Below are 15,619 nucleotides of genomic sequence, written 5' to 3' on the forward strand. Positions count from 1 at the left end.
AACCCACAAACATGTTTAACGAATCATTTTCATAACTTGAAATTCAAATAGAAATTGTATATTTCTAAAAATTATGCACAAGTTTTGCAAACAACAAAGTTATATGGTACTATTTACCTAAAAATGCAGCCAAGGCCTCAGGCGTTTTTTATATAGCCATTTAAATCTATTTACAGAACAATCAGGTGTGCTGCATGAAATAAGAAGTCACACAAATTATTTGTGCCAGTCCAAAAAAATAGTTTATGTTCAGTCTTAAATTGGTCATGTGATTTTGACGCGTCTTTATCTTTATAGTTTGATCTTGCTTGACCTTGAAAAAGGGTTATCAGTCCCTTTATGTTTTCAGTACAACATTGCAGTAAGGGACATAGTTCTTAATAGCTCTTTATTGCATTAATATCACGTTGACCTTCGAATCAGTCTATTGATCTTGAATGAGAGGTCAGAGGTCAAATCTGACATGACAATTTAAGTCTTTATACGGTACTTTCTATATGCTGACCATACACATGACACTTGTAAGAATCAAAATTTCTAAGCTATAACCTTACCTTCAAAAAACAAATAAAAAACGATCTCTGTGCACAACCTTAAAAAGAATGAATCTGTCACAAAAAAACAAACATGCTGGGGCTGATGTAAATATATGAAGTATAGAAATAGAGGCTAGAGAATTTACTTCATCAATATGTGTACAATAAAATTTTAAACAAATTTTTTTCACGGTCACGCTTTTAGAGAACATGAACAGAAATAAATTTGCACAATGAGACGGTTTCCCTTTTTAGTATTGAAGTACATCCATTTTTTTTTTTTACTTTACTTTACTGAAATCACATAAATTACCAGAAAGACAGTGTGTCACGGCGAGTGAGAAGAGCCGTGTGGAAAAGGAAAAGGAGGATCCAAACGCAGGCAGTCGTGAAGGCGTGAAGGTGATTTATAGAACACAAAAAAGAGAGGCAAACGGCAAAATGGAGAACTAAACTATACTGGGACAACTAAACTACTGAGCACGAACAAGAACACGAACCTGAACATAAAGGAAGGAAGACGATGGTACATGATGATGACGGCAGGGAACACACGGAAGAAACATGGTGGATACGCAGCTGGGAATAATCAACAAGACGAGACAGAGGTAAAACTGAACACACTCACATGAGACGCAGACCTTCACAATAAAACAGGAACAAGAAACCATCACACTAAGACGCAGACTCGACATAGAGAGACAGACAGAAAATGACACATGAAACTAAACCCACACAAAACATGAGAACACAAATCTTAAACCCAAATAAACAGAAACACGGAACTCTAATAATAATAATAATAATCATCCCACCCAAAACCACAATAATCATTCAAAAAATAAACTAACAATCAAAACTCAAAATACTGGTTCGAAACTGACCCAGAACCGTGACACAGTGTAACATGGCTTTATTTGTTCTTGTTTTAAAGCCAATGATCTTTAAGAAAAATACTTCTTAATTTACAGTTTTGTTTTGTTTGTCTGTCTGTCTGTCTGTGTGTGTGTGTGTGTGTGTGCGCGTGCGTGCGTGCGTGCGCGTGCGTGTGTGTGTGTATCTACTGTGTCCAGAAGAACAAAACATATCCTGTTACAAAAATATCTTGAACATAATACAGAAAATATTTAATGCAGCTGGCATTTGTGGTATAGGACTATATTTCATGCTGTACCCTCCATGCTCACTAGAAACTTCTTAGGTTTACATATCTCCCCTGCAACGTAATAGCAAAGCTTAATACTAAACAATATATATATTAGCTGTATAATACCAGTAGGCCAGCTTTAATAGTAATTTGGTATGGCTTCGCGGGCCAAATGTAATTAGGTTGCGGGCCAAATTTGGCCCGCGGGACAGAGTTTGACACCTATGTTGTATAGGAATGAATGCTGCCAACCTTTGCAAAATTCTCAAATCCTTCAACCTCACTGACTATTGACATATAACTGTGATTGTAATTATTATAAACTGGTTTCAAACTGATAGTCTATTTTATAAGAGTGATTAAACTAAGAACTTATTAGAATCTCCAAATTAATGGTTAATCAGTTAAAATTAGCCTAATTGCTTTATTGGTTTTTCTTCTTTTAAAGGTGGTGCCCTTATTAAGATCATTCTTAACAAGGTAGATAAACATAAAGAAAGCTCCAGCATTTTTGCTGGCACTGCCCTTGTGAGACACAGTAATGACAGTAATGATAAAAAGACTCCATAATGTTCTACAGAACACATTATGTAGAACATAGAAATACTACTTGAATAATACTGCACTGGTAATACAAATCTCTGGGCTGACACCAGAAAGCAAGCCATGCACATACAAAATGTTAAATTGGGTTCAATAATTCTCTATTAATCTTTTGGAAATTATTGTCTTAAGTAGAAATATTATCCAGGTGAGATTCCTACAAAATAAAAGAAAGAAAGAAAGAAAGAAAGAAAGAAAGAAAGAAAGAAAGAAAGAAAGAAAGAAAGAAAAATATTTTCCTGTCTTATCAATATGGCTTGAGTGTGTCAGTCTTATCTTCTGTTTTTTGCCAGTTAATTATTTTTAATGTGTTTCAGCGTGCCTGTAGAGTGCTGTATGCCAGGTCTGTTTTCATTGTAGGTGTTTCATCTGGCTCCTCAGGGATGCTGGAGTAAAAGTAGTATGTGGCAGACTAGAACAAAAATAGAGCAAAAGTTATTTGCATCTGCATTTTCTCTGTATTTAATACATTAAATGCTGAGGATGCACTTGTCTCACTTACACTCTCAGTTTGAGACTCTTGTCTTTTGAGTTGATTAGACCCTGTGAGTAATACAGAACCAGAGTTACCTTTATTTCACTTTGTATGTCTATGCATAAAAATATAATGTGTATGAAATAGGAAAAGGTCTGAGGACCGTGCTATAAAGCAAAATTATTGGGTTAGCAAGGTAAGTTGAATATAAACAGGAGATTTTAATGTCTTTTAACACCTACATCGCTATGGTAACCTATGCTGAACACATCACTGGTCCACACCAGTATTTGTATGAAATTTTGGCTTAAAATTGGCTGGAAGTGACATATTTTCACTAATTCTTTTTTTAATAGTATCCTATAAATGCAATATAGTTTTACTACAATTTATATATAAGCATGTAAAAAACAGCAGTAAATACAGCCGAGAAAATTGCATGCCATATTGTCATGGCATGTATTCATATTCAGATGGTGAAGCAGGAAATATATAACCTTTTTTATGCTTGGTCCTATTCTTTTACCAAACATTTGCTTTTGCACTCTTGTAATTGCATCTTCTAGAATTGTCATGGTTAGTGCCATGCAGCGGGCAGGAGGGAGGATCCAAATGCAGAACTCAGTAACAGAGGGTTAAGCTTAGGGCGCAGCTTTATTGCTCTTCATGGAATTTAACACTTACAAAAAGAAACCAAAACCTAAAACCTAAACTAAACTGGCACTGGAAAATAGACACTAAGGAACATGGGCTTGAAACATGACGGGAGAAACACAGCACAAAGAGAGGGTACGATGTGACAACAAGCAGGGGATGACATAGGACTAAAATACATGACGGAGTAACCAGGACAGAAGGGAAACACAGCTGGTACTAACTACACAGACAACACGGGGAACAGAGGCCGAACACCAGACTGTCAAAATAAAACAGGAAGTACATGGAAGAAAGATAAGCTCCACGTTTCTTACAGAGTGTTTAGAGATTGTTTAAATAACTATCAGTGCACCATCAAGGTAGAAAGAGCAAATTATTTCTCCAAGATCATTACTAAGAATTCTGGTAATCCTAAAGTTCTATTCAACACAATCAACTCTGTCCTGCATCCCACCACTTCAGCCATATCTGAGACTGCCTCACACACGTCTAAGGATTTTTGAAAGTTCTTTACTGAAAAAATTCATAATATCAGACCACATATCCCGCTCTCATCCCAAGACCTTTCTGAACCACCTATATGGTCATTCTTTTTCTCCGAATTTAAACCAGTTTCATTATCCCATCTTACTAATATAATAATGAACATGAAACCAAATACGTGCCCCTTGGATGTGTTACCTACACCATTTCTCAGAGATGTGCTGAAGACAGTCAGCCCTAACATCCTCGTTGTTGTAAATGGCAGTATCTCAAATGAAACTGTTCCTCATTTGTTTAAACAAGCTGTTGTCCAGCCGCTTCTAAAAAAAAACTGGTTTGGATCTGTCAATTCTTGGCAATTTTAGACCAATCTCTAAGCTGCCATTTTTGTCTAAGGTTCTCAAAAACGTTGTCCTCCGAATTATCCTCATTCTTAGACACACATAATATTCTGGATAAATATCAGTCTGGTTTCAGAGCCTTCCACAGCACAGAGTCTGCTCTATTGAAGGTGTTCAATGATGTGCTTTTAGCTGTTGACTCTGGAAAAAGTACAGTTTTGATTCTTTTAGACCTGAGTGTATCATTTGACACTGTCGACCGCACAATCCTATTAAACCGGCTAAAGACATGTGTCGGGATTCAAGGCTCTGCTCTAAAATGGTTTGCCTCTTACCTGGAGAGCAGATCATACTCTGTGATGCTGGGTAACAAATACTCTTCCCCAGCTTCACTAACTTGTGGAACACCTCAGGGCTCTATTCTGGGCCCTGTCTTATTCTCCTTATACATGCTCCCTTTAGGCTCCATTTTTCAGAAACACCAGATCTCCTATCACTCTTGTGCAGATGATACACAGTTCTACCTCTCTCTAAAACCAGGTGCCAATGGTACACTGCTGAAAGTCTCAGTGTATGTCTTAGCAACATATATTGCTGGATGTCTCTGAACTTCCTCAAACTAAATCACGACAAAACCGACATTCTGATTTTCGGTAAGCAGGACTCTATTAGTCTTATAAAGAAACAATCTGGGTCCATTATCAGCTAATGTACAACCCCATGTAAAAAATCTTGGTTTCATTTTTGATTCTACCCTCAAGCTGGACAAACAAATAAATTCAGTTGTTCGTGGCAGTTTTTTCCAACTCAGGAGCATTTCTAAATTCAAAAATATCCTGTCATCTAAAGACCTGGAAACCCTTTTCCATGCCTGCATATCATCACGTCTTGACTACTGTAACTCTCTCTACTTAGGCATCTGTCACTCCAGCCTGTCCCGCCTGCAACTTGTTCAAAATACAGCTCCTGACGGGTAACAGAAAAAGAGAGAGTATTACTCTGATACTCGCATCTCTACATTGGCTGCCAGTTACATATAGAATTTTTTAAGATATAATTATTTGTTTTTAAAGCTCTCCATAGTTTGGCTCCAGGTTACATTTCAGATCCTCTTAGCCTGCACTTACCCACTCGAACTCTGCGCTCCTCCAGTAAGATGCTGTTATTAGTTCCACGCTCCCAGTTCAAATCTAGAGGTGACAGGGCTTTCTCCATTGCTGCCCCGAAACTCTGGAACAGTCTTCTCCCTTTCATAAAATCCTCTTCATCCTTGGAAGTTTTCAAATCAAACTGAAGACCTACTTATTTTCTAAGGCTTCCGGATCTCTCTGACACCTCTTTTATTCTGTTCTAACTATTCTGGTCATTTATCTCATTGGATGATGTTTGCATGTGTATACACGTATACATGTATTTTATGTTCACGTATGTGTGCTTGTGTGTGAATGTGTACATTTTTGTATATGTAGTTGCATATTTCCATGTACACATATACTTTTTACAAACATATATAGATGTCTTACAATGTTTCTATAGTGTTTTCATTTTATCTATTTTAATTATTTTTATCATATTATCCCTCTGTTCAGCACTTTGGCTGACATTTGATGTCTTTTAAATGTGCTATATAAATAAAAATGACTTGACTTGACTCGACAGACACAGAGACCCAGACTAGACACTGAACAGAAAGAACACAGAGTACAGAGACAGGAGCGACAAGAGACACGACTGACTGAGGAACAAGAAGACAAACATAAGGACAGAACTAAACCTACACTAAACATAGGGGCACCAGAACTAAACCTAAGAACTAGAATTAACAGAGCAAAGAAGGACTAGAGCGCTAGGAATAAAAAACAGAAACCAAAACACTAGTAATAAACACTGGTCATTATATTCTTCATTTCCAGTTAATACTTGTACAGCTGCTGTTATTGTATGTATATATATATTTATATTTCTTCATACATTCTTATATAGTTCTATACTGTGTATTGTGTATTTTGTTGTACAGTTATTTTATTTTTCAACTTTAATTTTTATATTTTATTGTATTCCTTCCTAGTTAAATTTACCCTTTTTAATTTTCATATTTATTTCCTATCTTATTCATAGCCTTTTCTTTTTTTCTTTAGGTCACGAGCAGTTGTCTAAGCATTTCACTGCATATCGTACTGTGTGTGACTGTGTACGTGACAAATAAAATTTGAATTTGAATTTAACCACAAACATTGATGAAATCAGACCACAGGTGCACTGATCCAGGACCGTGACAAGAATACAGATTAGAAAAGTGATCAGTTACATTTGTAGACTGTCACCATATCTATTTGATAAATAAAACGAATGTCACTTTGATTTAGTGACAAACTACAGTAATCCCCATGTCTGCTTTATTGTTTAGGGTCATGCAGTCTAACCTTCTAGAGCTTTTCCATACAGCTGTTACATAAACAGCAGCACCAAGAATACACTGAGTAGTAATACAAATAGATTAACATGTTTATTTTAGTGCTCCATGCGCTTGTGATGATCTTGTGAATGGTTGTCATGATGACAATAACCATTGTCTTGACACCTGTTATCTCCAGCTGGGGTTTTAGAATCTTTTAAGTCAACTAATGCAAATAAATTCTGGCTATGTTGATCTTGGTTTGTAGTATACCCCTCTGATAGTCATACAATAAGATGGTTTTGTTGTTTAAATGCTTTGTTCATTCAATTATATCATTTTGGTTCCTCATCAAAATAATCAACAAACCTCAGACCAAAATTAAAAAAGGAAACCTGTGAGCACAAAAGCAGCAACTCACCGTTAGGTGGGTCATCAACAGGGACTAAACTGGTCATACTGTAGACTTCAGAATCATTTGGAGACATCTTGTTTGATAACAGAAGAAATGGAGAAGAGGAGAAGTCATGAATGACTTGCAACTAAGTACATGAATTATTAGTAGATACAAGGAATTTTATTACAACAAAAATAAGAAAGAAAAGTACCCATCCTCCTCGGTCAGTTTTTTTTGTGCTTGAAAAATTACCTACAACAAAAGGCAAAACAAAGTCAGCATATAAAACTACCATACAAAAAAACAACAACACTCAAGGACATTGTGGTCTGCTGCACGGCTGTGAGGGAGGCAGTCACACCACATGTGTGTATATATATATATATATATATATATATATATATATATATATATATATATATATATATATATATATATATAGTACAGCAACCATTAGTAAAGTGTATGCTGAAAAGCATGGAAACGTAGCTGGGTCTGCCGTGGATTTATTACACACATAATACCAAAGGTGATTAAATATTTAAATAATTTAAGTCAAGTTTTTGGTGCTGCAAGTGCTTTTTATGCAGTTTTTGCAAAGCTATATTTGGAAGGAAACTGTGACCTAGGACAAGCTGATGGCATAAGATGTAAGTACAACTCCTCCAGTTTCATATGCAAAAAAAATTATTGCGCTAGCTCACGTGGTTGCAGTGCTACCGGGATTTAAAAATAGTTATGCAAAGTGGAGCGTGCCCGCTCCAACTGGCTTTAAAGGGTTAAAGATGAATAAGAAAATTGTGGGAAAGCGTGTAAGTATGGAAGAGAAGTAAAAGATACGGAGGTAAGAAATCAGTCGGTTTATGAACAGAACGGCGGTGGAGCTGGTCGGTCAATTTTGTGTATAAACTTTTTATAATATAGTGTGATCACAAATACCTCAGACTGTAGAAAAGCTTTGGGGTTATACATGACATAAGGAATTGTTACTGTCCTTACCATTTCTTCTTTTCATGCAGACAAGAGCCATTCCCAGTGATATGATGCCCACGATTACACCAAAACCAGTTGCAACTACAGGTAGAAGTTTATGAGCAGAAGGTACTAGAAAAGCACAGACCGCAAACAAGTGTCAGTCTTACTTCCAATTTTGGTGAAAGTAAAGAAGAAAGACATCTACTGTTAAAAACCAACAAATCTCTTATTTTATGGTCTTGAGAGCAGCAAAGTATGCCGAATGACATGTAGCAAAGAACAAACTTCACTGATATTTGAAGAAAAACCCTCCTAGTATAATGAATATGCAATTTAAGAAAATTTCACTCACCTGAAGATGTCCTTGGTGTGGTCACAGAAGAAGTCGTCCCTGTAGTGCTGAGCTTTGTAGAAATTGGGTCTACTGGAATGTCTACGGTTAAAAACCAACAAATCTCTTATTTTACGATCCTGAGAACAGCAAAGTATGTTGAATGACATGTAGGAAAAGAAGAAACTTCACTGATATGCAAACCAAAACCCTCCTAGTATGATGAATACACAGTGCAAGGAAATTTCGCTAACCTGAAGATGTCCTTGGTGTGGTCACAGAAGAAGTCGTCCCCACTGAAATGAATATCTCTAGATGTCAAAAAACACCACAGCAATTGACCTGGGCATTTTTATTTACTTATAAAAATCTTAACAATAATTGTGTTTTTCCTGATTGTGTGACTTGTAAAGTCCATAGTCGGGGGAGGAGCAAAGGTCAAAGTGTTTTTTCAGCTGCAATAAAAGAAGATTGTGTAGTGATTGTTTCACTATTTGAGTTTCTTGTGGATTCACCACAAAAGGCATTTTTCTTCCACTACTGCAATACTGTCATACAGCACCAAAGTGTCAATGTTTTACACTTAACATTAAACATTCAAATTCAAAACAATGTTGTAGGGCTTTAATAATGATTGAGTGATTCAAATACTTTGATTATAAAAAACTCTCGACACAGTCTTTGCTTCGATGCTTCCTTTAACACGCGGCTCTGTAGTGCTCCGATGTATTAAACGATGTAAACACAACTAGAACAAGACCTGCAATACAAAAGTATTTAGAAGCAGTGTGTGAATAAAAGGTTTGACAACATTGATCCCACACACACTGATAACACAATGGCAACAGTGATGATGATGCTGACACAGTTTAACATGCAGCCGGAGTTTGTTTATGCGCAAGAAGTGGAGGCGTTACTGAGACAGTGAGGTCAAGGTGAGTGAAACAGAATGTTTCTAACGTCAAAACAGCAGCAAAGTTCCTGTAATCACCATTAAAACCTTTACTTTAGCGTGAGTCCATCATCAAAGCACCTGATCAACAAACTCCGACGTGAAGAAAAGCAAACTCTGCAGCTGCTCCATCCACCGCTATTTGTTTTAAACAGAGAAAAAAATCTGCAGTAAACCTCCAGAAATACTATTAAAATATGCAGATGATCTGTTAACTGAGTCTGACACCAGACTGGTTAAATCATACAGCTTGCTGAAGGCTGACGGTAGCAGTCTTATTGTACATGGAAGTGGTATCTGCAGCAAACAGGGGCTAAACCGTATTAACTTGAAGACTCTTGTAACATTTTTCACACTGAAAGTGAAATCATATCAGATAATGTGATAATTAAACTGCATTAATATTTAAAAATATAGGAATAAAAACTTTTTTAACAACCTAATAAAAATATAAATGGGCATTTAAACTCTGATCCGCTGACCTGAGAGCTATTAGGTTGGACACTGAATTATTATTAATTATGAACATCTAGACCATCGTATCATCTGTTTAGATTACACATATATCTTGTTTTGTTTTATTGGACCTTTGGTAAATGGCCTGTATTTATATAGCGCTTTACATATCCAGTCATCCACCCATTCACACACACATTCACACACTGGTGATGACAAGCTACATTGTAGCCACAGCCACCCTGGGGCGCACTGACAGAGGCGAGGCTGCCGGACACTGGTGCCACCGGGCCCTCTGACCACCACCAGTAGGCAACGGGTGAAGTGTCTTGCCCAAGGACACAACGACCGAGACTGTCCAAGCCGGGGCTCGAACCAGCAACCTTCTGATTACAAGGCGAACTCCAAACTCTTGAGCCACGATCGCCTTTGACTACTTATACATTTTTTTAATTTTAGATAAAGCTTTCTTAAAATACATTTTTATATAAATACACACACACACACACACACACATAATTTACATATAATTTACAAATACAATTTTTTGACAGATCATATATCTTATGTAGAAGCTAAGCCTACGCTTCGTTAACGGGGGTGACGCGATGTCACTGGTATGCATGAATTAAGTTCACAGTCCAATAAATCCAGCAGTATGTATCTTGTCCTTTTTGGTCTTTATTACGTATCGACTTAGCATAACAGCGCAACGGTCACAAACTGTTTGCCTAATGTCTATAAAGCTCTGAATGGTTTAGGACCAAAATACATCAATGACCTCCTGACCCAGTATGAACCGTCCAGATCCCTCAGGTCATCTGGATCCGGTCTTTTATCAGTTCCCAGAGTCAGAACCAGACACGGAGAAGCTGCATTCAGCTTTTATGCTCCTTATATCTGGAACAAACTCCCAGAAAGCCTCAGATCAGCTGAAACACTCAGTTTATTTAAATCCAGGTTGAGCAGCGCATTGTGATCACTTACTTTGTATGTTAATGAAGGATATGTTGCTGTGAGGAGACTGGTATTGTCCTCCTTTATGCTGTGACATGTAAAAACATGTCACTTCCACCTCAGCAGGTGAACTCTGCTCTGCCATAGAGAGGAGCTCAGTTGCTGTAAGTGTCTGCAGACAGGAGATGGACGTAGATTTTCTTCTTCTCATAAAGTACAAAAAACACTGAGTCACAGAAACAGATGATGGAGTCTGACATTTCACTGTGACTGAGTCTGTTTCTGTGATCATCATTAGATTCCTTGTCAGTTCAGGTCGAGGAGCTAAAAAATGTAAAGATTTCTCAAGTTAATTAAAGAAATGTTTCGTTTATTTGAAAATAAAACCTAATAAGAGAAATTGCTTATGTATGTTATGCACATTTACATTTTCCTCACACAAAACAACCGACAAGTTGAGAGAAGTTGTTATTTTTTTACTAATACCGTTGCCAAACATCCTCATATTAGTTAACTGCATTAGTATTTACTCACTTTGTATAACAGCTGTAATTTCTGACATGTTACTCAGTGGAAATTTTGTTTTAAATTGACACTTAAATTCAAACAAATTGCAGTTTATTTAAGAATGTAACATCAGTTACATGTAAATAAAACTTTATAAAAATCAGTTTTTAGTTTCATTCTTTGGTTTATAAAAGCTAAAACTTTATGCACATACTGTACAGAGGTATACTTTAGAGCAGCATGTTATGATCACTTACTTTGTATGCTGATGGAGGACGTGTTACTATGCAGAGACTTATGTGGTCCTCCTTTATGTTCTAATGTGTAAAAACATGTCACTTTGACCTCAACAGGTAATCTCTGCTGTGCCATAGAGAGCAGCTCAGTTCCTGTCAGTGTCTGCTGACAGGAGATGGACGTAGATTTTCTTCCTTTCATAAAGTGCAAAAAACACTGAGTCACAGAAACAGATGATGGAGTCTGACAGTTCACTGTGACTGAGTCTGTTTCTGTGATCATCATTGGATTCACTGTCAGTTCAGGCCGAGGAGCTATAAAATGTAAAGATTTTTTTTAATTAAATAAGCAAATGTTTCATTTACCTAAAAATAAAATATATTAATAGAAACTAATCTGAGAGTTTTACTTTTTAAAATGATCAAGTTTAATACACATTTCACACAATTTCTTCCCCCAACCCTTAAGTTGAGAGCAGCTTTGTTTTTTGTACTGATACTGTAGACAAACATCCTCACATTAGTGCACTTCAGCAGAATTTACTCACTCTGTATGTTGATGGGTGACATGTTGCTCTCTGGAGATTTCTGTATATAAAAGTAATAACAGGTCACTTCAGCTGTAAGAGGTGAACTTTGACGTGTCCATGACAGAAATTCAGACCCTGTCAGAGTCTGCAGACAAGGAGCTGCTTTATCAGGTTTATGTCCTGAAATGATGAAATAACACTGAGACACAGGAACAGATGATGGAGTCTGACAGTTCACTGTGACTGAGTCTGTGTCTGTGATCATCTGTGGATTCACTGTCAGTTCAGGCCGAGGATCTAAAAAATGTAAACATTTGTAGAGTTAAATAAGCAAATTTTTATTTTATTTAAAATAAAATCTAATAATAGAAACTGTTGTGAGAGGTTTTTTTCTGATGCACATGAAAATTTTCCTCTTAACTCACAGTGTGATCACTTACTTTGTATGCTGGTGGAATATCTGTTACTGTGAGGAGACTGGTATTGTCCTCCTTTATGCTCTGAGCTGTAAAAACATGTCACATCCACCTCAGCAGGTGAACTCTGCTGTGTCATAGAGAGGAGCTCAGTTGCTGTCAGTGTCTGCTGACAGGAGATGGATGTAGATTTTCTTCCTCTCATAAAGTACAAAAAACACTGAGTCACAGAAACAGATGATGGAGTCTGACATTTCACTGTGACTGAGTCTGTTTCTGTGATATTCTTTGGGTTCACTGTCAGTTCAGGTCGAGGAGCTAAAAATTTAAAAATTTGTTGAGTTAAAAGAGAAAACATTACATTTATTTGAAAATAAAATTAAAAAAACTACTCTGAAAGTTTTAATCTGATGCACATTTAAACCTCATATTACTGCGTTCGTTGCAGTAGCATTTACTCACTTTGTATTGTGATTGGTGACATGTTACTCACTGGAGATTTATATATATAACTGTAATAACAGGTCATTTCAACTGTTACAGGTGAACTCTGACGTGTCCATGACAGAAATTCAGACCCTGTCAGAGTCTGCAGACAAGGAGCTGTTCTGGCAATTTCATTCCCTGCAATGATGAAATAACACCGAGACACAGAAACAGATGATGGAGTCTGACAGTTCACTGTGACTGAGTCTGTCTCTGTGATCTTCTGTGGGTTTACTGTCAGTTTAGGTGGACGGAGATCTGAAAAATTCAGGTACATGTTAGATTAATTAAGCACATTCGCATCTATATTATATTATTTATATTGTAGATTTATAATAATTACATTTAGATGAATAATTATTGCAAGTACTCAGATAATAACTAATCAACCCCATAATTACAATTGAAACATATTATAAACTGTTCATGTACTTTTGTCACTCACTGTTTATGGTGATGGTGGATGGCTCGCTGTCAGGAGATGGCAGTTTAAAAGTATCAATTTGTACAGTGTAAGAACATCTCACTTCAAGCTCAGCAGGTAAACTCTTATGTGCGATCTTTAGTAGCTCAGTCGCTGTCAGTGTCTGCACACAGGAGGAACCTTTGGACAGTTTTTGGCTTGCAGTGTAGAAATCACACTGAGACACAGAAACAGATGATGGAGTCTGACAGCTCAGTGTGACTGAGTCCGTCTCTGTGATCGCAGGTGGACTCACGCTCAGTATAGGTGGAAGAATGGCTGAAATTACATTTACACAGATGTTATGTTGAATATTTTATATATGCACAAAAAGTATTCATGATGAACAAAGCTGAGTTACTGTAGAGAAACTCTAGAGACAAAACAGTAAAATTAATAAACCCATACAGTGATAAACACATGAAACTACGACTGACCTTGTGCTTTAATTTCATGAAAGGAATCTGAAGAAGGAAAGAAGAAAATACAAAATAAAATCAACAATAAAAAGATTCAAAATGTAAACTTGTGTTAGAGGTAAACATGCTAACACCTAACAGTAATAATAGGTGAGACTATATTTAGTAATAGGTGACATGAACAATGAATCATAAGAAGTTTAACTTACACATGAGAACGACTAGCAGCAGTAGATCAGCCATGATTAAAAGAACAATGTGAACGTGCAGAACAGACTACAACAGTCTGACTGCTCTGACTCTCATGTGCATTAAATGTTAATTTTAGAACTTGTTTTCAGGAAAACCACAGTTTTCACAGTGTCACACTAACTGGCCACAGTAAGACACACGTCACATACTGAGAACCTGCAAATATACACTTTTTAAACCCTCACACATATAACTAGAATATATTTAGTAAACCTTTTTGTAGGCACATAACAGTTAAAGTGTCTGTTGATCACTTTTGTGTTTCTTATACATGTTTATTTCTACCATGGCAGAAAGATTAGTGAATACATGCTTTATCATGTATGTCAAAACAAAAGTAATTTGCTTTTTAGTAAATGGATTATTAATGAAATTTTGAGATGTTGGTAAAAATGGTTATAGAAATCTTTAGACACAGATGGGGATACCATTTCCACCTGATTATCAGTATAGTTTTTGTGTTTGTTCACCAGCCATCATAAAACTTCCTTTCAAGTAAAAATGCATTTTAGCATACAGTATAGCTACAGCTAGAGTTCATATAAACTATACAGCAGAGGTCTCATTACTATAAACCATGAATGCCTATGCCATATTTTTTCTTCTAAGGCATAGCAACAACCTCAATACATGACAATAAATGGACAAACAGAATTATAAATAACTTGTCTAAAATGAGACCATATAAAGTAAAGAGGTTTGACTTCGAGGACAGACGTATCTCCACCTAACTGCTGTTCAAATCTCCTCATTGTGATGTTCAGCCAATCAGAAGAAAGTTTGTTTTAAAGGTAGCTAGCACAGGCTGTGGGTGAAGCAAGGCTTTTGTAGAGGACAAGACAAGACCATATACACAAATAGGCGAGTGAACACGGGTAAAAGCAAACTAAAGTGAAACTAATGAGAGCAGAGAAGCTAATTACAGACAAAAGCTGGAAGTCAAATGAAAGCAAGGAGTATGAGAAAACTAACCTTCCAAGTAAAACAGGAAAAAGACAAAAGATAAACAACAATGCACACTAATTTTTTTTTTCTTTGTCTGTTTTCTAAATGCTGGATACTTTTTTGTAATCAAAACTCAGAGAGACACAAATAGACCTGCTGTAGCACACTTTTTGAAACCCTCAACCCATATAATGATGATATTGTTAAGTTAAATGGAAATCTGGACACAAGCACAGAGGTGATTGTTAGATTTGTATTGTTGATTGTCATTTATGCTTAGAAATATTTACTTATATATGCTTAGAGTTTTGTAATTAGTTGTAGATTGGTAGAGGTTTTGATCCTTGATAGTCTGCAAACTTTGTGTGTATTAGACAGCACTTTGGGAGCATGAGAGGTCATACCGTGTCTTATTATTTTATGGTAGGATTAACGTAGTTGCGTCTGTTCTAGTCTAAGTGCTCTTTGTTTAGATGAACTGCAGGACTTCCTCACCGTGTTATCTAGGATGAACCATCTAGGGTGAGGGGGAGGCTACCCTCTTCCTGACCAAGAATGTTTGACCCTTTGATCAGCAGTCCCCACACACACACACACACACACACACACACACACACACACACACACACACACACACACACACACACACACACAGGCAAG

At 36.6% G+C, this 15,619-nt stretch overlaps 1 protein-coding gene across 2 annotated transcripts in view; it reads right to left on the bottom strand.

Annotated features, from left to right (window-relative positions):
- Window positions 1-2,286: 2,286 nt before the first annotated feature.
- The window catches only part of LOC309706018 (uncharacterized protein), a 57,087-nt gene continuing 43,754 nt past the window's right edge, over window positions 2,287-15,619 (bottom strand). Inside the window, exons 1-10 of one of the 2 annotated variants that reach the window (XM_082532195.1) lie at window positions 11,997-12,250; window positions 11,470-11,763; window positions 10,736-11,029; window positions 8,595-8,636; window positions 8,362-8,442; window positions 8,034-8,138; window positions 7,246-7,286; window positions 7,059-7,125; window positions 2,789-2,829; window positions 2,287-2,698 (exon numbers count right to left, since the gene is read on the bottom strand). In XM_082532195.1, the coding sequence (XP_082388321.1) occupies window positions 2,600-2,698; window positions 2,789-2,829; window positions 7,059-7,125; window positions 7,246-7,286; window positions 8,034-8,138; window positions 8,362-8,442; window positions 8,595-8,636; window positions 10,736-11,029; window positions 11,470-11,763; window positions 11,997-12,243 (1,311 nt within the window). In that variant the 5' untranslated portion in view covers window positions 12,244-12,250 and the 3' untranslated portion in view covers window positions 2,287-2,599. Of the gene's footprint in view, window positions 2,699-2,788; window positions 2,830-7,058; window positions 7,126-7,245; window positions 7,287-8,033; window positions 8,139-8,361; window positions 8,443-8,594; window positions 8,637-10,735; window positions 11,030-11,469; window positions 11,764-11,996; window positions 12,251-15,619 lie in introns of those variants that run through there. The other variant, XM_082532194.1, reaches the window with a different exon arrangement.

Source organism: Aulonocara stuartgranti (genome assembly GCF_965226115.1).
Source record: "Aulonocara stuartgranti genome assembly, chromosome: 5".
Lineage (NCBI taxonomy): Eukaryota > Metazoa > Chordata > Actinopteri > Cichliformes > Cichlidae > Aulonocara > Aulonocara stuartgranti.